At 51.6% G+C, this 25321-nt stretch overlaps 1 protein-coding gene across 1 annotated transcript in view; it reads right to left on the bottom strand.

Moving 5' to 3' along the window:
* Jph2 (junctophilin 2) overlaps positions 1-25321 on the bottom strand; it is a 60811-nt gene that overhangs the window by 20225 nt on the left and 15265 nt on the right. The window contains 2 exon segments of the mRNA XM_015480436.2: positions 19195-19529; positions 19531-19979. Coding sequence (XP_015335922.1) covers positions 19195-19529; positions 19531-19979 — 784 coding nt within the window.

Raw genomic sequence — 25321 nt, 5'->3', positions numbered from 1 at the left:
TACCAGGTGTTACGCTAAGACACCGCGCTTGTCTCACTTTGTCCTTGCATATCCTCTAATGCAGGCCTCACCGACAGTCCTCCTTTTACAGGGAGATGGCTTCATAACCAGTAAAGAGGGAAGCCAGGAATTCTACTAGGCTTATACCCAATAAGAACATGGAAGTGGGGGTTAGCTCTGGGGTCAGACGAGCTTGGTTTCAAACTCCAGCTGCCCACTCCTAATTTGTGTAACCTTTGCCAAGTCATGAAACCTCTCTGAGTCTCAGTTTCCTCATCTATAAAAGAGGTCAATACCAGCACTCGCTACCACTAAAGTGACCTTGAGGTTTAAGTGAACTGTGGCATGTGAGGTGATGCTCCTTCTATTATGACAAGCATTTACTAGGCACCTTCTGTGTACTGGATCCCAGCCAGAGCTGGGTACAACAATAATGGAAGAGACACTTCCCAGGACCTCCAAGCCTGCTTAGCATGGTACCGGTCCACAGGCTCCCCATGAATGGCAGCTGCTCTTTGTTACTATTGCTTAGAGGGTAATTTTTCTCCCCACAATTTGGACTTCCCACTCTGGAGTGTCCAGGTCCAGAGTGGGAAGTCCAAGAGTCTGCTGACCTAGCTCTGGGTGTGCCCTGCCCCTGCCCCTGCCCCTGTCCCATCCTGGCCCATGAGCCGGCCTATAGTGGCATCCCACAAGGCCCAAGTCAGCAGACATCTCCTGCCTAAATAAGGACAAGGCGTCCAGGAGAGCATTCTGTGAGCCCGAGGAATGCGACAGCTGAGCCCTCCCTGGGTGGTGCCGCCCCTGCCTCCGGCCCCTCCCCAGGTGGGGCTCAGCTATGGCATTCCAGCTCTTCCCAGAGCAGTCCCCAGGTCCCCCACCCGCCCTCACACCCCACCCCAGGATGACTGGAAACTGATAAGGAGCTGGGGAAGGAATTCCAGGCAGCTCCATCTGCTCCCTGGGGGCTGGTGTGTCCCTTGTGCCACAGAGACATGGCAGGAAGAAGCCCCACAGGACCAGGCCCAGCCCAGCCCTGGGAAATCACACCTCTTAGTTCCAAAGGCATTTCCAGGGATCATAACTGGCCCCAGGTCATACCAGCCCCCAGGGCTCCACAGGAGAGTCCCAACACTACTGATTTCCTGTTGTCATAAAAGCACCACTTAACAGTCACCAATGGGGTAGCCACACCTTCCAGGGCACTCAGGGCTGTGTGACCATCCTGACCCTGACCACACCAAGGAGACCACTGAGGTCAGAGGTCAGTGATCATGTCTCTCTCATTTTTGTCACCTCTGCAGTAATGGACACATACCTAGCACATAGTAGTTGCCCCTAAGGGTGTGGAGGTTTTGCTTGGTTTAACAGATCTGCATGAGTCTGAAGGCATTAAAACCAAGACATGAGTTGGAAAAAATATGGAATTTGACACATTAATTGAGAGACGTTTATGGAGCTGGTGGGCCTATGCCTGGGCCTGGGGTGGTGGGGAAGGGAACAGCACAAGGAAGCAAAGGATTCCCTTCTTGGTGATCAAACATGATTGATCAAATAACAAGGAAGGATTTGATAACAAGGTGAGAGGCCAGCAGGGAGGGATTGGGTCTCAGGTGGCCCGTGGGATGTTTTCACAAAAGTAGATCAAACGAGGGAGAGGGCACTTATGGGAGGATGAGGGAGGGATTTATGGGAGGACGCAGGAGAGGATGTCTGGGCAAAGGGAAGGCGCAGGGCAGGGTATGGGTCCTAAGAACATAGGTCCTGGTGCCAGATGTCAAGGTAAGTCCCCTATTCACTCCATACACACTGGCTGACCCTGGGCAACTCACATGACACCACTTCCCACAGCAGTAAAACAGGTTGGCCAGGGGTCCCCAAGATGACATTTGCAAAACTCCACTTGGTTCAAGCAGGTTGTGAAGGTAGATTGCAAAGGCCACGAGGAAGGGATATTTGTCTGTTTTGTTCATTGATAAATCCCCAGCAACAAGAACAGATCTGGCTCAGAAAAGGTGCTTAATATATATATATATGCTGAACAAATAAACGGTAGCTATTACTATCATCATCACCATCATCATCATCATCATCAGTGATAGACCTGGTCTGGCTACAGCAGAGGAAAATTTTAAAAAGGCCTAGACAGGTGAAGGGATTTGCCTGAGATCACACTGACAAAATGTCACAGGAACTGGCCCCTGGGCGGGTGCTCTTCAATCCCACCTCCTTTGTCCTTCATCCTGCCTGCCTTCTGTAGGAGTTACCTGGTGTCCACCCCATGTGGGCATCAGGCAAGGCAGCAGGGGTAAAGAGAAACTGAAAACCCAAGTTCTGCCTGCAAGAGCTTGTAGACTAGTAGGGATGGTCATTAGAAAAAGAACCCAATTGAGAAACTTCAGCCTTCTAGAGAGCCCCTGCCCCCCCAAAAAATGGGACCTGCAAAAGATTCTCTGAAGATGAGACCTTTGAGCTAAACATGCAACAGAGCAGACAAGAGGGGACCCGCCCTGTGCCAAGTGGCCAGCGGGAGGGTTACTTGCAAGCTCTTGACTGCTCTCAGGACCAACTGCTCCCACCTCATCCAAGCCCTGAATCCAGAGACTGCACACTGGTAGCTTGAAATTGGTCAAATTTACACCATGGAAATTAGTCCATTGTGGGAAGCAGGGCTTTTCCCGTCCTGGGGAGCTAGCTGATCAGCATGCTACTTCTTAGAACAGACATTAATTAAGGAGGGGGGGAAATGTCTCAGCAAATTCAGACCCTTGTGATGCCCCTTTGAAAATCAGGTCACTAGCTCTCTTGATAAAAGCTCCTGAAGTGTGTCCTCTATGATTGAAAGACGGCCCCTACCCTACTGGTCACAGGACAATTCCCAGAGTGGGCCTCAGGCCACAGCCACGTGTAAGAAGCCTGTCATTTGCTCTGTGAGAGAGCTCAGGGATTGAAGAGGCCCCTCCGGGCTGTGCACACGGCGCTCCTCCCTCCATGCAATCCTTAAAAACTTCCCGAGAGTCTTATTTTGAATTCTGAGGTGTTGGTTTTGTTTTCCACAAGCCTACAAGCTGGTCAGTCAGAGAAGAGAGGAAAGAAGAGAGGAAAGGGCGTTTTAAATAGAGGGAGCCAAGGTACAGGAAGGTGTTTTGCAGATACTTTCTCAAGTTTAAGAGACTTGAGAAAAGTTCACCCTGACTTGTCATGAGCCAAAGAAGAGCTAGCATGGGGCAGATGACAAAGGACCTTGATGCCATGTTCACTGAGCATGGCTGAGACCCTCAGCAGTTCACCAGCCAGTGTCCTCCAGACACCGGCCTCCCTTGCAGGAATGTGGCCACCGGCTCTGACCAACAGAATGTAAGAGGACAGGATGTGTAAGAGCCTCCCACATGTCTTCTTCCTGTGTCTCCCTTTTCCCCAGCTTGATGCAGAAGAGCAGGACGGCCTTGGGCACCAAGGTGTGGAAGGCAGAGAGCCACGAGGTGGACGGAGCCTGGGCCTCCCAATGTTCCCGTCGAGGAGAGCTGCCCTCTGAGGAAGGAGCCCATTCTGGACCTCAGGTGAGCAGGAAACACACCTGTGCTGATCTCCTCTAGGTGTGTGCTGGTTCCCTACTTAGTACAACAAATAAATGGATGAAGAAGATGAGGGAAAGATGGCAAGACTGCTCCTGCCTGCCTCCCCTCCGCTATGGTGGCTCTCATTCCAGGGCTCCAGCAGCAGGCTCAGCTGTGAGACAAACCGCTGGCTCCGGGGGACACAGCGAGGAGGACAGATGCTCTTAATGATGAGACTCCAGAAGACACCTGTTTGTCTGAATATCCATTCTTCTTCCATAAGAGCCTCTTAGACTCATTAAGAATCAACCTCTGATACGCATTTAGTGAGTGCCTACTGTGTGCAAGGCCTGTCCAAGGCGAGGGTCTTTTTACCCAAACCTCCCACAAGTCTACTTCCTGGAGAAAAGGCCCTTCCAAAGGCTGGCTCTCCCCCTCTCTGGCCCTAAGAAGACAGAGAGGAGAAAATCTGTCTTACAGGCTGATGTCTCTATTATTTACCACTGGTCGTACCAAAAATGATAATTGGTACCAGGCTGTTCATTAAGTAATGCTGTTCCATTATAGTTCAACATCAGCCATTCTGACAGCATCAACAAGCACCTCATTTGATGCTCATGTCTTTAATTCCTCTCTTACTCTTCTTTTTTCGTTTTCAATGCTGGCAGTCAAATCCAAGCCCCGACGCATGCTCAACACACATTCTACCCCTGAGTTCCACCCGCAGGCCCAGGGCTCCTTCTGGAGCACCGAGCACAGCACCAAGCAATGCTGAGCCTGGGCTTTGATGGAGCAGTTGAAGGATAATTTAATGATGCTTCATTTTTCTTTTCTTTTCTTTTTATTTTTTAGTTGTAGATGAACACAATACCTTTGTTTTACTTATTTATTATTTTATGTGGTGCTGAGGATCGAACCCAGTGCTTCGCCCATGCTAGGCAAGCTCTCTGCCCTGAGCCACAGCCCCAGCCCCCCGCCCCCTTTTTTGATAACTTCTTTTAACCTATTATTAGATTTCTATTTTCTATTAGTGGTAATGATCTAAAGTTCCTTTATAAAAATAAATTTAGGCTTAAGAAAGTCAAAATATTTTTTAAATAGGGAGTAAAAATCCAAATGACATGTGGGTACGGTATGACTCTGGAAGGCTCATTGGTGGCTGGCACTGGGAGCACCCTGCCTTTGCCCATACTGTCACACCTGTGGGCCTTCACCCAGGCTGGTCCCTCTGTCTGCTTTTCCTTGGTGACCTCACAGGGCTGCCCTGGGCTCCATCTGGGCTGAGTCACCTCCCAATGAAGCCATAGTAACAATGGCTCTCATGGCAGGGACACAGAAAAGGCCAAGTCAGGGAACAAATCAGGGGTGGCTTTTTCCCCCCAAGGACAAGCCAAGGATGGCTCAGTACTCCAGGAAATGGCTCCCTGCAGAGGGCAGGGACTTGCCCAAGATCCTCGGCCTGACGGTGGCAGAGACCTTCCCACCCTAAAACAAGGTGGACCGAAGATGAAATGGGTCGGTTCTGCAGAGAGGCCCAGATCCGGCAACTGCCCTTGGGAGGATCTAGTCTGGAGAGATACTGGCTTCGGATGAGATGATGTGCGCCGATGGCTTTCCCCAACCCAGCAAAGGTCTGGAAATCTCCCAAAAGGTCCACGCTCAACATCAGCCACCAATGGAATCAATCGTGGCACAGCTACTTGATGGACATCTGGGTAGGAGTTTAAAAAATCAGATAAAATTCTTTATCTGAAAAGATATGGGAATATCTCCAACTTACACACAGCAAAGAGAAGAAAGCAAAGTTTAAAACACCGTGTGCAATCTGCAGCTCCCAACAGGCATCTGTGATAGCAGGTGTTTCTGTGTGAAGCTGCCATTTTGTAGGTGGAACCTGGTCTGATACCAGCGATCTCACACACTCAGTTGATCTAAGCCAGCGGCAACCCGGGGAGGAAAGAAACCCAGGTAATGCTGCCTAGGGGGCGTGGACATGGCAATGAGACGGGGACAGGGATAGGACATGAGACTCTATACTTTTATAAGGGGTGAGGGGCTGGGTCCAAATGAATGTTCACAATTTCTCAAAATTAAGGGGAAAAGATCCTGAGGGCCCCTTCGCACAGGTCTTCTTTGGCACGATGCTGTCTGCACACGCCTGAGTTAGGGAACTGGGGTGAGCAGGGGAGAACTATCCTGGCCAGAGCTGGGGGGCCACCCAGTTAGCTCCCACAAATCCCACTCTAGAGGATCCACTTGGTGCTATTTACCCCCTCTACCCATGGGTCAGAGCCCCTGGGACCCCACGCCCTTGGCCAGCTTCAGCATGGCCACAGTAAGCCCTGTGGGTTCCCACTTGACACTGGGTTGCTGACCTTGTAGCCTCCTCCCAGAAGGAGATGGGGGAAGCCAGATCTGGTGGGAAGGAAGTTTCGGCCATCCTGTGACAGGCACACACAGATTGTCCCCCAGATAACTCTGCCAACTCCTCCTCCGTGTCCCTGCTGGACGTCAATGAGGCCCACGCTGGCATGTCTCCCCAGCTAGGATGGAAGCGTCAGGAGGGCCAGGATCCTTCTGCATCCTTCCCTGAGTCTAGAACACTACTTGGCTCACAGTTGACTCTCCATAAACATCCGTGGAATGTGTTTGAGGAGTTACATGAGTAGAACCGAGGATGTCTCCCTCTGAGCTACAGGTTTTCCCCCTTAAAGATGATTGACAGTTAACATTGTCCATCAACCTCCTTCCCGAGCCTCTCGTGGGCTGGGTACTATGCCAGGAGCTGGCACCTGGGTTAAGGTGCCAGGAACTCATAAAACAGGGCACCCAGACTAGGCGTGAGCTCAGTGCTTCCCTGAGGAGGAAACATCTGAGCTAAGTGAGGCGGGATGAGTGAGCTGGTGTTATCAGTGAGGTCACAGTGAGGGACAAGCATTAGGGCACATGGAACGGCTATGCAAAGGTCCATCGTCAGGGAAGAGAATGACCCTTGAAGGAACAGTGGCTGAAGGTGAGTGACAGGGAGACTGGTGTGAGTTGGGGCTGGTGGGGTGAGCTGAAGCCAGTCAGGAAGGGTCCTGTGGGCTGAAGGAAGAATCTGGAATTTGTCCTACAGCAGACACCCAGTGCCTCTGTCACATCTCCTCTGTCCATTCCTAATTTCACCCTCACTGTGGAGGACAGGGCAGCCTCGCCAGCACTGTCAGGGTCACACAAGCACAGCTGTCTGCGACCTGCCCAAAGCCTGCTCAGATGCTGCAGGAGACCCCTCACCCCCAGGCCCATGCACAACCCACAGTGGGAGAATGTACATCCCAGGGGATATTCTCAGTAAATAAGGGACTGGAGCCAGGCCGGGGAATCCTGGGTGTATTGGGGTCCCAGCCGAGTCCAGTCCTGGTGGTCTGAAGCTTGTCCTCCTCCCCTGTCCCCCTTACCCCACTCCCTGCCTCTCACCTCCTTTCGGGCATCTCCTCTCAAATAAAGCACTTGCTCCAAACCTTGTCTGGCTCCAATTTCAAGGGAATTCAAACTAAGGGTCCCAGGAAAGTTCGCCCCGCAGAGTGGCAAGGCCAGGCTGACAGTTTTCAGGCTGCTGTGTGAGAAGCCCAGGGCAGGAAGAGGAGGGAGGAGCTGGGAGGGACCCTTGCAGTGGGCCAGGACAGGGGTTGGTGGTGGTGACAAGAGAGAGAAGGGGCTGGAGACACACAGGGGCGCCTGGCTCCCCTCAGGCCCAGAGGCTCTGGGGGCAGGTGGGGTGACACGGAGGCCCGCCCGGGGCCATGCCCCGCTGGGGGAGGCAGCCTTGCCGAGCTCCATCCCTCGCACCCGCCTGGCACTGGAGACCTGTTGCAAGGGGCTATTTTTAGGGAGCTGGGTGTTTACTGGACAGATTTGAGGCCTGGCTTTATTTTTATCTCCTCTCCTGATGGCAGGGCCTCGCTGGTGTGGTCTTGGAAAGGCAAGAGGAAGCTGGAAACCCAACCGAGCAAGGCAGGCTGGGGAAGGAGGGTCACGCTGGCTCCACGGTGCCCACTCACCCTGTGCTAGGGGAGCGGAATGATGGTGACATTGGCCCCGGCCCCCACGGACCTGCTGAGCACCCCCAGAGCACCATCGCCATGCAAATCCTTCTACACACCCACTTCAGGGATCTTGGGATAACCCCAGGAGACAGGACGGTTACTGTCCCTATTCTACGGACAGGAGGGCGAGGCCCAGAGAGAACACAGGATGGGCAAGGACGGTGCAGGATTCCAGCCTCGGTTCCTCAGTCTGCCCAGCCTGTGTGCTCGGCCACTCTACAGAGAAAAGCACGGCCAGGCACCAAGTACCAGGCGGGTAGTAGGACAGGAGCCTGAGGCGTGGGGGCTGAAGGCTTTCTCCTCCAAGGGCTCAGAGGGCGAGTCTGGGCCAGAGAATGGGAGGCCTGGCCATGCCCATTGTTATGTTGAGTTCAGACTCATTTCCTCATCTGTGAAATGGGTGAATCTAAGGGGCAGCTCTTCGCTCATGAGGATTAATGAGATGAAGCCATAAACCCCCTCAGCCTGGGGCCTGGCAGGCGGTGATGAGAAGGCACTGTGGGGTCCCTGTCCCCGTCCTGCACCAGGCTCTGTCCCAGCACTGCACGTTTAAGGGCATCCTGGATCTTCTCTCATGATCTGCCTCTCAGAGATGACACACAGGGGGGTGAGAGGCTTAGGGGGAGGCACTTGCCCAAGGCCACATGACCACTGAGTGTGTAGGCCTGAAGCCCAGGCCGCCTGACCCCGACCCTGACCCTGACCCTGACCCTGAGCTCTCAGACACTCCGTCCTTATCCCAGGGCTCCTGTGTCAGCACCCTTCCAGACTTGACCCCTGAGTCCCCGGCACTCGGCTCAGGGAAGTGAGGAAACTCTCACCTTTGGGGTCGAGGGGCCCTCTTCTCTCCAGGGTGCAAGCTGTCCCCTTGTCTGTTCTCTGACTCTGCTCTTTGGGCTAAAAATTAAGGTGGGAAGACCCTGCGGCTGGGTCATAGGGGTGATATACATTCTCCTCTCCACCTCACCGAGCCCCAGCCTCTTCCTGAGGCCTCAGGGCCCCCCCTGCTCACCTCTGCCCTCACTGGGGTTCTGCCCCTTCCTGCCTCAGTTTCTTCATTGTGACATGAGCCCATGAGGCCACTTCCTGCCTGAGGTGACTTCCAGCCGCCTGCCTTTTTCTGAGGACTGTCTGGGAGCACACGGCTTCTCCACACTCAGGGGCGTCCCCCTCTCCCAAACACACTGCCCCCCACCCCACCCCGTCTAAGGCCTCCCCCTGCCAAGGACACAGGAGAGCTCTTCTCCCCCTCCTGGCCTCTCCGCCTTGGCGTCACAGCTGCCTCATGTATGTCACCAGAATCCTGCCCGATAATTCAGGAAATTCCACTGACCCCAGTCTTGGGTCTCTGGGTGCTGGGGATTTTGTCCATCTGGCGACTTGGGAAAGAAGGACGTGAGGGAGGGCAGGAGTCCCAGGCTGGGGGTCCTTTCTGTCCTTAGGAGCCCATCCCCAGGGAGCTGAATACACTTAATGGAAACTCAGGAGGCAAGCCAGAGACAGAGGACAAGGAGACATGGGCAGTCATCCAGAGGGTGCTGACGGTGGTCACTGGGTTCATGGCTCACCTGAGTACCTCAAACAACCTATCACAGTGTGGCAGCCGGGGCTGAGGGAAACCACACTGGTCCGTTGTGGTGGAGGGGATCTATCTGGAGCAACACTTTGGGAGGCCAGTGGGGGTCCTCGTCATAATTACAATGCGCTGGGGATGTGGCACTCACCTGTAATCCCAGCAACTGGGAGGCTAAGGCAGGAGGATCACAAATTCAAGGCCAGCCTCAGCAACTTAGTGAGGCCCTAGGCAACTTAGCAAGATCTTGACTCAAAAATAAATAAATAAATAAATAAATAAATAAATAAAAATAAGAAAGGCTGGGATGTGGCTCAGTGCTAAATTACCCCTGGGTTCAAGTCTCAAACCCAAAATAAATAAATACATAAAATCTTTTTCCACCCAGAAAATCCACCTCTCGGAATTTAACCCTTACATGTGCCCCTGTCTCCCTTGCAATGATTATTTAAACCTTTGTTAACTGTATATGGGAGGATGGCATGGGAAGCTGGACGGGGTGGTTTGGAATTTTGCTTTTTGTTTGTGTTAATCCACTCAAAGGTACCGTGGACCCTGTGGGGAGAGTCCACTGAGGGCATTTGACGGTGAACATCAGGCGACAGTCCCCTGCGGAGTCACTCAGGTGAGCTGACATCACCCCGAAGGCCTTGCTTATCTGCAGTTTCAATTTCCAGCTTCAGTTACCCAAGGTTAACCCTGGTCCAAAAATATTAAATGGAAAATTCCAAAAAGAACAATTCATAAGTTTAAAATAACTTCTATGCTGGTAGAGTGCTATAGTTGTTTTATTTTGGTATTGTTGCTAACTCTTACTGTGCCTGACTTGTAAATTAAACTTTATCAGAGGTATGCGTGCATAGCAAAACACAGTCTAAGGAAAGTACTGTCCACAGTTCCACGCACCCACTGAGGGTCTTGGGAAGTCGCCCTGTGGAGAAGGGGACTTCTGTACTTCCCATGTATGCCAATGAGCTTGAATGTCCCTGACAGGATAAGTCGCCTGGTTGTCCCTTTAACCTGTTCTGTGAGCAGGATATGGGTGCTTGTATGCTCACGGCAGCCTCATTTGTGATCAAGAAAAGATAAAATGGCTTCGTTTTTCCACCCAGAGAGATTGGCTGAATAAATCATGGTGCCCCAAACTTTGGGATATTCTATGACCACCAAAAAGAGTAAGGCAGACCCATGTGCATAAGATAAAAAGGCCTCAAGACACTGAGTCAAAAAGGCAAGCTGCAGTTCTATTTATGAAAAACACAAAGAAGAAAAGGTCAATGGGCGATTCTTTAGGTGAGCTGTTAATAAAAGTCACTTGGAAAGTACAACCAGGGCAGAAGTAGGACAGGGATTTTATTACTTTTTTTATGATTTGGATCTTCCTTGAATCTTAACAAGAATGTTGCTTAGAACAGTGATAAAAGAGCAAAAGAAGAAAAGAGAGAGACAGAGAAATTCACCATTTCAAGTAGCAGACCAGTGTTGTGGCTAAACAACTGCATTTAGAATAGCAGCAAAAAAAGCAAACTCTGGGGTCAGAATCAGCCCTGTCCCTTACCAGCTCTCGACTCTGGGCATGTTTCAAAAAATCCCTACGTGCCTCAGTTAGATGAGCTGACTCAGCCTGACACTACCAAGTCCTCAATTAAAGCCACACAATGCTAGCCATTATCCCCAGGCCCTGAGGTTAACCCAAGTGTTGCTGAGGCCCGGGGGTCTCCTGACTCATGTCCCAGGGCTCCTGCTCCACTGGCCTGTTTCTGCCTCAGTGACCTCCCCCTAGCAGAAGAGGAGGAAAGGGACTGGGGTGAGAAAACAAGGAAGCGAAGGATTCTTGGTCTCTATCTCAACTCTGACAATGTCCTGCGCGACCTGGGGTTCACCACTGCCCGTCTCTGTGTGACTCCTCCATGCCCTTCCCTGCCCCCGCCCACCCCACCCCCAATCTAAGGTGCATGTGCCAGGCAGAGTGCCACCTCATCCCTCTCCTTCCTTCAATAAAAAATAAAACAATGAGAACAGAAGAAGGATAATTTGATGCTTCTGGAACCCCAAGCCCTGGTTAGCCTCCTGCTGGTGTCACTAGCCCCCTCCTCCCTCTCCAATGCCCTGCCATACGTACAAGAGCAGCAAAAAGAACAAAAATACTGAGGAATAAATTTAACAGGAGAATAAAAATTGTACCCTGAAAACTACAAGCCCTCACTGAAAGAAATCGGACTGAACCGTTCATAGATTGGAAGACTTAAAATTGTTCAGATCACAACACTTCCCAAAATGATCTACAGATTCAACAAAATCCCTACCAAAAACTCAATTGCCTCTCCCCCCCAACCCTTGGGCAGAAATTGACAATCTGATGCTAAAATATACGTAGAATGCAAAAGACTGAAGATCTTCTAGATAATCCTGGAAAAGAACAAGGTTGGGGGATTCACACTTCCCAGCTTCAAAACTCAGTTCAAAGATGTAGTAACTGGCAGAAGGACAGGTACAGAGATCAATGGAATGGAACAGAGATCCCGGAAATAAATCCTCACAGTTATGATGGATTGATTTTTGATGAGGTAGCCAAGAAAAAAAATGAGCGAAACAATAATCTTGTCAACAAACAGTACAACTGCATATCCACCAGCAAAAGAATGAAATCAGACTCCACCCCACACCATATACAGATATCGCCTCGAATCACAGGGTTCAATTAGAAGCCAAAACTATAAAATACTTAGAAAAAACTTACAGAAGAAGATTTTGGATTAAACAATATTTTTCTCAGACATGACAACAAAAGCATAGGTATCAGAAGAAATATAGGTTAAACTGTACTTCATCAACTAAAAACTTTAGTACTTCAAAAGACACCATCAAGAAAGTACAAAGATAATCCACAGAATGAGAAAACATAACTGCAAATCACATAGCTGATAAAGAGCCTTTGTATTCGTAATTGATAAAGAAGTCTTACAACTTGGTAACAAAAAAGACAACCCAATTTTAAGATGGGCAGAAGGTTTGAGTAGACACTTCTCCAAGAAGATAGATGAATGGCCAGTAAGTTCAAGGTAAGAAAGTCAACATGAGTCACTAGGGAATGCAAATCAAAACCACAAGGAGACGATTTCCCATTTGAACAAACCAGATATGAAATATATTAGATAAAAATTGAGAAAGCCGGGCTCAATGGTGCACGCCTGTAATCCCAACAGCTCAAGAGGCTGAGGCAGGAGGATCGCTAGTTCAAAGACAGCCTCAGCAGCTTAGTGAGGCCTTAAGCAACTTATCAAGACCTTGTCTCAAAATAATTTTTAAAGGGCTGGGGATGTGGCTCAGTGGTAAAGAACCTCTGTGCTCAAAAAAAAAAAAAAAAATTGGTACCAAAAAAACTTTTTTTTGAGAAAGAAATAATTTATATGGAATTATTGTTGATCTATTCGGTGGAATGATGGCTTTAGGATTATGTAAGAAATACCCTTATGTTTTAGAGGTGCATCTTAAAGTGCTTTGAGGTGAATTCTTTCATAATATCTAGAGTTTACTTTAGACTTGTTATAATTTGGAAATGAAATATTCCCTAAAAGCTCCTGTGTTAATGTTCAGAAGTGAAATGACTAGATTATGAGACTATAACATAATCAGTGGGTGAATCCATTTAATGGATTAATAATTTGAAAGGACTACTGTACTAGGTAACTGTAGGCAGGTGGGCTGTAGCTGGAAAAGGTGGTCACTGGGGGTGTGCCCTTGGGGATCATATCCTGTCCCTGGTTCTGCCCCCTCTCTCTCTGCTTCCTGGGTGCCACAGGGGACAGTGCTCCTCGTCATGACTTCTGCCATGATGTACCACCTCACCACCAGCCCAGAGCAGCAGAGTCAGCAAACTATGGACTGAACCTCTGAAACCAGGAGCCCAAAATACATCTTCCTCCCTTTAAATTGTTCAGTTTCCTCTTCCAGTTCCTGTGTGAGGAGGAAACTAAACCCCAGAGAGGTGCAAACTTGCCTGGGGTCACACAGCTTCCAAAAGGCTGAACCCAGATTCAACGCCGGGCGTCTAATGCATTAGCCCAGGTATTTTGGTCACAACAACGAAAACCTAACAAACACAAGACTATTTCAGGAAACATGTGAATAACTGTGATCCTGCAGGTGGTCATTTGCCACAACTAGGAAGTGGCAGGCCCTCCCCAGGGGACTGGAGGAGGCCAGGTCCCCGTGTCCTACCATCTCTAGCAAGTGTCTGCACCCTCCTTATAAAACACAGGCCCCCTCCCTCACCATAATATTTTAGTTGGTACTATCAGGCCCCTGCTCCTTCTCCTGCCCTGGAAACTGACCAGCCTTGCCACCAGGCGGGCCTCCTATCAACTCTCCCCTCCCCTCCAGCACTCTCAGTGACTCACGGCTCCCAAAATACACTGCACACTTTCCGCCTCCCTGCCGCGCACATCCTGGTGCCTCTACCTGGAAGGACCCTTCCCTCCTCCCCTAAGGTGAACCCCAACCAGAGGTGGCTGCTGAAGGAAGCTCTCCCCCACCACCCGGGGCGACAGGCTGCTCTTGGCTTCGGGACCCCACTTTCAGCTCCTTCCTCCCTTTATTCCACCACCGACTATTTCCAATCCCTGTCTGCCGACACCTCGAGGCTGTGAGTCCCTGGAGGGCGGTGGCCCTGATGATCCACTCTGTGTGCCCAGGGCCTCAGCACAGGCCCCGCACTGAGCAAGGGCTAATCAGAGCTTGTGACAGGAGACCCAGCTGAGGTCAGGAGGCAGAGAAGAACATTCCTTCCCGGCCCACCTGACTTCGACTCCCAGCTCGGCCATGGCGTGGCCATGTGTGACTATTTTGAGACACTTAACCTGTCTATGCCTCAGCTTCCATCTGTAAAATGGGAATAATAAGACCTTCTTCATACGATTATTGAAGGATTACATAATCTAATAATATATTACTTAGACTGGCTCTCAGAAATAAGAACTGTATCGGCACTTCATAAATAAAAATTTTAAAAGCAGGCTCAAACACGGGCAATCACCAAGACCCTCCCTCAGACCCCATCCAGGGCCAAGCCCTCTTCCTGGGGTGGCTGTGTTCCTGGTGTAGAAAGAAATGGGTGTGGACAGTGTGAAGTCACAGCTTGAATGGCATCAAATCCATTTTGGGGGCGTGGGGGTTGTGGGGATTGAACCCAGAGGTGCTTTACCACTGAGCCACATCCCCAGCCATTTTTAGTTTTTATTTTCAGACAGGGTCTCAATAAATTGCTTAGGGCCTCACTAAGTTGCTGAGGCTGGCTTTGAACTTGCGATCCTCCTGGCTCAGCCCTCAGAGCTGCTGGGATTACAGGCAGGTGCTACCATGCCCTGCGGTTCCATTCTTCTTACTAGTCGAGGAGAAAGTCCTGTTCCAGTGGCTACAATCTCTTGCCAAAGTCTCTTTTCAGCAAAAAAAAGAACAGTCTTCAGACTCAGTGCAATCAGCCATCCACAGCATGGCCTTGGATTTGAATGACATTGTTCGGTTTTCAGAACTCCCCAGGATATTGGTTTTCCATTTACAAGGGTGATTAGAAAGCCCTCCTGTTCAATAAGCATACTTAGGTAATTTTAAGTAAATTGATTAATACATGAAGATTCAGGAGGTAAGTAAATGGGGGGAGGGGGGTGTGGGATGTAACCAAAATTGGGAGTATGGCTTGCAGGAGGTAAAAGTTTGGAAAACACATTGTATGGACTCAGAGAAAAGGAGGAGGCTGTCCCCCAGGTGGCTTCAATCTCGGGGGAGACTCCAAGGTCCTTGGAGAATGAGGCCTGATTCATAGTAACAGCCTCTACCTCCTTTTTGAAGAGGAAAATAAGCCCCAGAGAGGTGCAAACCTGCCTGAGGAGGTTTCCTGTCCCCTCACACAGCTTCCAAAAGGCTGAATCCAGATTCATATCCCAAACTCTTGGCCACTCTGCCACCCGGCCTCCCACACACAAGAAAACTTCTGTCCCCAGCAACTTGCAAAGCCAACTCTAGCTCTGCACTCAACTTGGGAGTTCTCAGGGCCGGCCTGGGGAGGAGTTATAGGAGAGGAAGGGATGGTGGGGACAGAAGACGGAGCAGTTCAGTGACGTCACCCGGTACAAACCCTGAGACATTCCTAACGTTAGACCCTGGAGTAGCTGAGAACTCTCCAAGGATATCTCTCGCCAGCACCACGAGGGACACAACAAGAATACCAGCCAATGACAATAGCCCTTGACATTGATTGAGGGCTTCCTGCTTGCTGGCCCTGCACAGAGAGCTTCCCATGCAGCCTCTGCTTTGGCCCTGAAGACACTTCAAGGTCATTACCATTTTGCTCCTTTTAGAAATGAGGAAACTGAGAGTCTTGGGCTTAGCCATCTACTCTGCTCCTTCCAGAAAGAAGTCATTTAGCAGGGTGTTAGTGTGACAACCAGAACAGTTCAGGCACCTCTCCAAATGTCCCAGCTTTACTCCACAACCCGACACCCAGGACCTTAAAAGGCATTACCAAAAGAGTTCTTCCTCGCAAAACAGAAGGCAAGGATCCCGTTTCCCTCCACCACCTAGTAGCTGTGGCTATGTCTCCATCTCTTTCTGGGCCTCAGTTTCCCCACCTGGTTGGTGGCGGGGCTGGACTATCTCCAAGGACCTGAATGGATCGAGAGCAACACTGATCAATAAAAATGCAACGTAAGTCACGGGGGTAATGAAAATGTTTTTCTAGTAACCACATTCAAAAAAGTAAAAAGAAACAGATGAGATTAATTTCAATAATGTATCTTCTCTAATTCTATGTCTAGAGTATAATCATTTCAGCATATTCATAGAATTACATTCTTGTCATACTAAATCTTGGAAATCTAGTGTGCATCTCATACTCAGAGTGTCTCAACTGGAACCAGCCACATTTCGAGTACTCCACAGACAGAGGTGGCCCGCAGCTGGGACACTGGAAGATGCAGGTCTAGAATCTTTTTCCATCTCTGGTCCATTTCAAGGATGAGATGTGACTGTTTGCTCCCTTCTCCTGGGAAAAGTGTCCTGATTGTAGACTGAGCTGGACACACAAGCCCAGGGCCAAGCCCCGAGGCCAGGATGGAGAGAATCCCAGGCCCAGCCTGCTCCAGGAGGCTGCTGGGGAGTTTCCTGTCCCTCTGTGGCCAAGTCACTCACCCAAGCCCCAGGGAAGGGGAAGAGGCACAATCCTGCATTTCCTCTTCACCAAAGACTCCCTTAACTGGGCCACCAACACACACACACACACACAGGACACCAGCCCCAGGGCATAGGGACTGGTTCCTCACACACCGGAGGACTGCAGACCTCCCCTGCCCACCGCTCACAGCAGCTCCCAGTGCAAGAGCCTGTTCACTCACTCAAAAGGCTCTGGTGGCCCCAGCGACCTTCTGAGCAGGGAGAGCTCAACACCTCCACATTCAAGGGTGCAGGCATGGGCAGGAAGGAGAAGGAAGGCAGGGGCAGTAAGGGGGCAGAGAGGGCAAGATGTTGCCCCCGTAGAAATAGGAAGGGGAATCCCTCCCTCTTTCCAGCTTTCTATTTCCTCGCCTTAAAATCAAACACAGGAGATCTTAACAATGGTTGCTTTACTGCTGGCTGCTCAGCGCTGGGCACGTCACAGGCATTAGCTCATTTCCTCCTCCTAACTATCGTATGGGGAAAGAGGACCCCAGCAACAGAGTGGTGAATCAACTTGGGCAGGATCACACAGCTAGTCAGTAGAAGAGTCAGCATGCTCTTCTGAATCCAGAGACAAAACTCTTTCCTGTTCCTCTCTCCCATGTCTCAGGGTCCAGGACAATCCTGGCTTCTACCTGTCATAAGCATTATCTGTCAATAAATTCACTGAACGATGATGGTGACTAGAAATCCTAACTGAATGGTGCTTGGTCCAGCACCATAGTGGATACTCTGAAGTGCCATCCAGATTCCCCTTGAAGACTGAAGGGTGAAGATGGGCACCGTGGCCACACCTGTAATCCCAGCAGCTCGGGAGGCTGAGTCAGGAGGATCACGAGTTCAAAGCCAGCCTCAGCAATGGCAAGGCACTTAGCAACTCAGTGAGACACTATTTCTAAATAAAATACAAAATAGGGCTGGGGATATGGCTCAGTGGTTGGGTGCCCCTGAGTTCAATCCTCAGGACCAAAAAAAAAAAAAAAGATTGATTTCTCCCACCCCAGCTTCTCAGAGAACTGTCAGCTGTCCGTCCTCGCTAATACGCTCTTGGCTCAAGAAAGCTGTCCAGACCTAGTGTTGCTCTTTTTTATTTGAGGATCACCTGCATCAGTGCTAAGGGTGTGACCCCCCAGCTCCGTCACCCCAACTTGGGACATCTTTGAAGGTCATCTCCACTGCAGAGCGCCCCCTGTGGTTGGACAGGCCTTTGTGGAGATCTCATGACTGCCCAGGGTCTCCCTCTACCCTATTCTGCTTCCTTCCCTCCCCCTCAGGTGTTGGTGCCAAGAATGTTCCCCATGAACATCGTGCCCACTAATCTTCATCTCAGAGTCTACTTCCAGAGGAACTCGCCCACGACAGGACTGAGAACTACTGGACTTCACTATCTGCAGCTCACTCCAAAGTACCTAAGTGGGCAGCAGGAGGAAAGAGGAGCAATCCAGGCAGAGAAACCAGCATGAACACAGCCCTTCAGCAGGAAGGACTGGAAAAAATTAACAAAAGACCCAAGTGACCACACAAGGGGAAAAAGCCCAGGCCCAGGAGGAGAATGCTAGAAAATGACACTGGACAGGAGGGTGGAGCCAGGTGACGGAAGGCCACTCTCTAACTGGGTGATTTTGGAGAAGTCACCTTCTAAATGAGTTCTCTGACCTCACTGAGCTCACCTGTAAAGTAGCAATAAAATGGTATCTCTCTTATAAGGTTGTTAAGAGGACTGAAGGAGTCAATATTTGTAAATCACTTAAAATAGCCATCACATAGTAGATGCCATCGATGTCTGGAGACAGTATTAAAAGATAATCTGAAGTAGAAGGAGAAGACGTAGAGGAATTTGAATGCAAATAGGGTGGGTGCTCAGGGATGGCAGACAGGGTGGGTGGGTGCATGGTTGGGTGGACGGCCAGGTGAACATGGGTGAGTGGGTGGAAGTATAATGGATTGTTGGATGGAAACATGGTGAAGGAGGTGGGTGACTGGCTGATGGCAAGGTGGCTGGGTGAGGGGGTAGGAGGGGTGCTATTTCAGTGGATGGAAGTGCAATGGGGATGAATGGGAGTAGTTGGGTGACTGCAGGTGGTTGGGTGAATCAATCCGTGGTTGGATGTTAGGCTGCGTGGCTCAGAGCAACTGAGTGAATGTGGGTGACAGGTGGGTGAGGGACAGATACAGGGCTGCACGGAGGTCTGGGCAGTTGCATGGGTGGTTGGGCGGATAAATGGGTGGAGAATTGAATTGTTGGATGAGTAAAAGGATAGACAGTTGGATGGATGGGGGAGGGTGGATGAGTAAAGGGTTGCCTGGTGGTGGTTCAGGTGAAGGTTAGAGAGGTCCAGTGGCTGGAGGTAGTTGGGTGGATGGAAGGGTTAGATAGACAGACGGGTTGCTCAGGTGGGTGTTAAAGAAGGTACAATGAATGAAGGGCTTGAATGAATGTCCGGATGGTTGACTGTCAGCATGGGTACATGATGGTTGAGTGGGGATATGGTGGGTATTAGAAAGGTTGGGTGAATGTAAGAGTTAAACCAGCCAGCGTGTGGGTGATTGCAGAAGCTTGGGGGATATATGAGAGTATGGATGGGCTGGACAGGATGGATAGATGGTTGATGGGACTACTAGAACCCCTTCAATTAACCTCATAAAGGTCATGAAGGAACCCCTTATGGTAAAGAAGCAGAAACAGGCTTGGAGACCGCCTGCTAGGCTGGCCTGCTCCAGGACCCATCCCAACAGGCCCGTCCCATGTGGCCCCAGCCAGGCCTACCTGGAGGCGGCGATCTCGGCCTTCTGGCGCGCGATGGCGGCGGCGCGCTGGGCACCCTCCACACTGTGCTCCACCTTCTGGCGGACCTTGTTGCTCTTGAGCGGCAGCACGCGGCGCTTGGTGCCCTTGACCAGCACGTTGTGGCGGTACTTGCCCTCCTCGCGGTGGCCGTCGGGCAGCGTGGTGCAGCCGTAGCCGTGGCGCAGGTTGTCCAGCCACTCGCCCTCGTAGCGCAGGCCACTGGAGCGCTCGCTCACGCCGAAGCCCGAGCGCTTGTCATTCTTCCACTCGCCCATGTACGTCTCGGTGGTGGTGGCGTCGATGTCCGCCTCAAAAAGGCGCGGCGTCGTCGGTGCCCTCGGCGCCCTCGCCCAGGCTGGCGGTGGAGGCTGCGTCGCTGGCCCCGGAGCTCAGGTCGCTCTTCAGGAAGCTGACGCGACTGCGCTGGCTGCCCAGGGACGTGCGTGACTCAGTGCGCCGCAGCTTGCCCAGCAGGGCGCCCCGCTGGAAGAGGCCACCACGGGGCGCGCGCGCCGCCTCGCCACTGGCCAGCAGGCTGAGCGCGAAGCCACCGCGGGGGATGGCCGGCGAGGGCAGCGTCGGGCCATCGGAGGCTGGTGAGGTGGGCGAGTCCGGGGCCACTGTGCCATTGCTGTGCTCGCTGCGCAGAGATGACAGCGACGTGCGCAGCGGCGAGCGCACCACCACGGCCATCCCGTAGGGCACGCTCTGGCGCACCCCATAGCCATGGCGCATGCCGTTGGTAAACTGGCCTTGGTAAGTCCCTGTGGGCGAGGAGAGCTCACATCAGTAGGTGACACAACGCGCCCCGCGCGTGCACAGTGTCTGGGTGTGCAAGGACCAGGACTGGGCAAGGCGGGTGGCTCTGAATGGGGAGCTTGGCCATCTGAGGGGCAATCAGTGCAAGTTACTGAATGTGAGGTTGTAAGTGGGCCAGCAAGAGGGTCTGCCCAATGGTGTATTTCTGATGGCTGGAGCATGGCAAGTTCACAGACGTGCAAGATGGGCAAGTTGTGTGGGTCAGGGTGTCATTGTGTTAAGTTGTGTGTGCAATTGAGGCCCTGAGAGTGGGTGAGATTCTAGGAGTGTGCATTCACGCAGAGGGAACAAGCCAGAAGGAATTTGCAGGGTGATGTGAATATTTCCGTTGGCGGGAACATGCTAAGGTCACAAGTTTCCAAGACAGGGGGAGGTGTGTGGGACGTTTAAGCAGGCAGGTGAGGCTCTGATGATGTGAATTTGAATGAGTGTGCACAAATTTTTGGTCACACACTGGAGAATGTGCAAGAGCACTGATGTGCAGAACAGTGGATTTGTGTGGTAGCATGACTGCATTTGTGGGAGTGTGCAAGGCAGTGTGCACACAGAGTGAGATCATGTGAGTGAGACGATGGGATATGACATAAGGCTAGGAGAGCATGGGAGGTCTTCAAGCAAGGAAAGGCAGAGTCAAATGAGAGGGCAAGACCATTGGAGGTCAAAAAGCACTGAGTTGAGGCCAGGCACCGTGGCTCACGCCTGTAATCCCAGTGGCTCAGGAGGCTGAGGCGGGAGGAACATGAGTTCAAAGCCAGCCCCAGCAAGAGCAAGGTGCTAAGCAACTCAGTGAGATCCTGTCTCTAATAAAAATACAAAATTGGGCTGGGGATGTGGCTCAGTGGTTGAGTGCCCCTGAGTTCAATCCCTGGTACAAAAAAAATTAATAAAAGCGCCAAGTTGGGGTGACTAATCAAGTCTTCTTGGTAACAAGGTAAATGCACATGCACAGCCAACCTAGCATCTAAGGTCATGTGCATATTCAAGGTCATGAAAAATAGGACAGTTTAGTAGTATGAATGTTAGAAAGTATAATATTTTGAATATGCATTTGTGCAAGATTAAGTGTGCAAGAGACTTTTGTGGATTTGGGTGCCCTGGCATACACCAGTAATCCCAGTGACTTGGGAGGCTGAGGCAGGAGGTTTGTAAATTCAAGACCAGCTTCAGCAACTTAGCAAGACCCTCAGCAATTTAGACCCTGTCTCAGAAACCAAAAATAGAAAGCAGCAGGGGAGGGGGCTGGGGACATGGCTCAGTGGTAAATGCCCCTAGGTTAAATCCCCAGTATCAAAAAAAAAAAAGTACTTTTGTGGGACCGCGTGTTAGTGTTTTCTACTTTATAAGATCATGTGTGTGGAGCAGTGTGTTCACAGTGGGGTCCTATGGAGGTGACGTTAAGGACATGTATGAGGTTCTGAGTGTGCAAGGCCATCTGAGGGTCACAGCACAAAGCAATGTGAGGTTGGAGGCTGAGAGTGTGCGGCTGTAGGCACCAGTGAAACTGAGACCGTGGAGGACCATCTGAGCAGGACAGCAACGTGTCCACAGAGACGTCAGCAGACACGGCCCTGCATGGACAGAGTGCATGAGCTAGGGGCCACCAGGAACGGGACAGTGAGGTTAGTTGGGGGCTGCTCAAGTCTTCCATGAGCAGAGGCAACAGAGAGAGGAGCACAGGCTCCAAGCACTGCCTCTGCCCTCTCTAGCTGTGTGACCCTGGGCAACTGACTGCAACTCTCTGTGCCTCAGCTTCCTTGTCTGTCAGAGATAAGAATTACCTCTTACTTAAGCGTTGCTTAAGGTTTAAATGAGTTAATACCTCTGAAAAACTGAAAGAAGACTGATTCTGCAAAGCTGGACTAGTGTCGGCGGTCATCTGAGCTGTAGAGACAAGCTGACACAAAGTGGCCAAAGTGACTTCATACTGCACCCCCATCCTATTGTGAGGTTCTCCCCAAAGGTCCATCCCCAACCGTGTCCCTCCTCCCTGGATGCCATATATGTCCTGCTGAGCCCCCCCAAACATATTCCTGACCCCTTTCCCACCCCTCTGCCTCTCCAGATGTCAGCCCGCAGGGGGATGACCCCTAGATGTTGCACAGCTGCCTCTAGCTCATCACCATCGACACACAAGGCCTGTGCCATGTGCTGTCTTCGTCTCCCACAGTGGCACTGGTACCCAGACTGTCTCCATTTAAAACCCACAGTCTGCCTGCCCCCTCACCACTTGCCCCGCTCCCTGGTCCACATTTATCTTTCCCCACAGTATTTACTGATGTACCATAGGATTTGTTTATTACCTTCTTTGTTTTTCTTCCCCAGCTAGACTGGAAGCTTGGTGAAGGCAGGGTCTTTTCTGCTCTGTGCTCTGGGTACCACCAGAACCTGGAACAGTGCCTGAAACCTAGAGGCGCCCCCTTGACCGGCTGACCTGTCTACAAACTCCATCAGGCCGCGTGACCTTGGGCAGCACCTTCCTTTCCCTAGGCCTCATTGCCCCACCAGTTGAGTGGGCTTCCACCTGAGACGCTGGGCTGCTGGGCACGGGGCCCCCGTGACTTTGGAGGTGTCCAGGGCCCTCTCACTGCCTGCTCCTCCTAGAACAGGCTGCTGCTGTTGAGGGCCCCTCTGCTTCCTGTGAGGCAGGTCCCCTGGTTTGGCTCATTTTTAGGACAAGCTGGTGGTCTGAGACGTTATGCAACTTAACCAAGGAGGCAGGATCCAAACTCAAGTCTACCTTCCACAGAGGCTCACGGTTGGAGCCCGTGGCTGTTAATCTGGGTGCCCATTTGAAGCACCAGGAAACTTTTAGAAAACCAACTGATCCCGGGGCTTCACCACCGAAAATCCATCTTTAATCTGATGGGAAGATCCTTAGGGTTCCCAGCTCCTCTGCCCAGCAGGCAGGAGCAGCTAGGGCTGAGAGACACCTCAGTCCTCCCCTCCCCTCCCGCCACAGAAAACCACGGCCATGGTCATGGACTCTCAGCCCCACCCAGGCCAAAGAGAAATTGAGAGACACAGAGAGGACAGCATGGATGGGATCTCAAGACGGAGGTGTAAATATGACCTCTGTTTCTTAGATGGATGTGCAGAGAGGTTGTGTGACTTACCCCAAGTCACACAGCAAGAAAGCAAAAGTGGGATTTGAACTCAGGTCTAACTCAGGCTGAGGAAGAGGGAAACTTAAGGCCCAGCGAGGATGAAGGGCCAGCTCAAGATGACCCAGTCAAGGTGCCAGAGCCCGCGCTCACCTGCCTGCCTGACTCTGCCCATCCCGCTGCTGCTCAGAAGGAAGAAGAAGAAAAGGGAAGGGGACGTGAAGGTGGCAGCAGAGGAGGGGACCTGGGGAGGATGGAGGCAGCGCTCGCTGGGTTGGAGGTTTGTGCAATCAGATCAACCAACCTCCTGGGAGGGTGTGGGGTGGGCTGACGTAGCCCCTTTAAGCCCAGGAAAACCTGAGGTTGCAGCAGAGGGCCGCTTGGCCACCAGGGGAGGAGGAACAGCAGGCTCTATCAGGAAACCTGGGAGCAAGTGGCAGGAGGCACCGACACCCAGGGGAGGCTGAGAGCAGAGCCTTGGGAAGGGAAAGAAGCCAAGTGCAGGGCTGCCTCCCGAAGCCTCTGTCTAAGACAGTTCTCCCTGGGGACAGGGGAACACATGGGAAGGGGGAGAGAAGAGAGAGCCTGTCCACAGTCTCCTCCCACAGCCGCTGGGTGGCCCCTCACTTGGTCTTGTTGTCCCTTCAGGGCATCCCGGTGTCCTCAAAAGAAGGACCAAGATCCCTAGCAGCTCACACAGCCTGGTACACCTCTCCTTTCTGGTCCTGAGCTGTTCTCTGGCCTTAATGACTTCCAAGCCTCAGGGCCTTTGCACACGATTTCTGCTTTTCTTGGCGCACTCTTCTCCGTCTTCCCCTTGCCGACTTTGATTGACAGTTCAAGCTTCAATTTAAACTTGACTCCATCCGGGAAGATTTCTCAAACCCCTCCCCCAAGTTCTGCCAGAAATGGCCACATGCTGTCATGTCACCTTATTAGCACTTTCCAGGTGCTGCTGAATCATGATTATGATTCTGAATTCATTGTAAGGCTTTCCTTCCTGTCTTTGGCTTCCAAGAGGGAGGCTTCTTTCTGTCATGGCCCCAGCATCTAGCACGGTTCCCAAGGCCAAGGAAGCCCTCAGAAAGAGTCTGATGATGGTTGCATCTGTCTTTTTCCCGGGTGACACCTTTGTCATCTCTTCTCCCTCATGACTCAGCTCAGCAGTGGAGGGCAGTGGCTGCCAGGGGGGTCAGCAGTGGATCCAGCATGGTAGGTTCAGTCCTGTCCCCGAGACGGGGCTCTTGAACACGGCCTCCCTGCAGGGACTTTTCCGGTATATTACAGAACACTGTGCATTTGAGCCTGAACCCTGACCTCGAATGCTCCTGGGTGACGATATGTGCATCCTTGCATCTGACAGGCATTTGCTATGGACCAGGCATTCCGTAGACCAAGTACTGGGGAGACCACGGTGAACGGAATGGACGTGGTCTCTGCTCCCAAGGGGTCTGGAATCTAGTGCTGGAGACTGAAGTTAGCCCATCGCACACGCTCGCACACACCTGACCGCCACACAGGGGTCCAGATGCGAGGTGGCGTGGGGTAGGGAGAGGTGGCCGACTGCAGATGAAACAAACTAACTGCACGGGAGGCAGCTGGCGCCCAGGAAGTGCTCCCTGAAGGCTAGGTTTTGTTTCTTTTTCTTTTTCATTTTTATTTTGGAGCTGGGGAGGAGCCCAGGGCCCTGTGCCTGCCAGGTGAGTGTGCTCCGCGGAGCCGCACCCCCAGCCCCCCAAGGCTGACTTTTTGGCAGGTCAGAGTCTTTGCTCAGAAAAACTGGCCCAGAAAGGATTAACTGTAAAGATGAAAAGAAGCCAAGAGGACAGGGGACTCGGAGGGAGAGGAGGTGACCAGTCCAACTTGCCACCTCCGCGTGGGGCTTGTGGGAAATCACTCGGTGCCCAGGAGGCCTGAGTTATTCTGCGGCCTCGACTCAGGGAGAGGCTTCAGAGCTTCTGCCCTTGGCGGGAAGAAAATGTTTAACTCTGTCCATCTGCCTCCATATCCCCAAACGCAGCGTCGTTTCTGGAAGCCACGTCTATCAACGAGATCCTCTTCCTGGCCAGAAATGGTAAACTAACTGATCTGGAGATAGGAGGGTTTTAAAGCACAGCCTTGCTTCGAATTTGGTTGGTGTCCTCCAGGGGTCCATTGTGACTAAAGGCGTGGTCCCCCCCCCCCAC

This window comes from Marmota marmota, unplaced genomic scaffold, assembly GCF_001458135.2.
Source record: "Marmota marmota marmota unplaced genomic scaffold, marMar, whole genome shotgun sequence".
NCBI lineage: Eukaryota > Metazoa > Chordata > Mammalia > Rodentia > Sciuridae > Marmota > Marmota marmota.
Note: the sequence above shows the minus strand (reverse complement) of the source record. Positions and strands in the feature narration are given on the sequence as shown.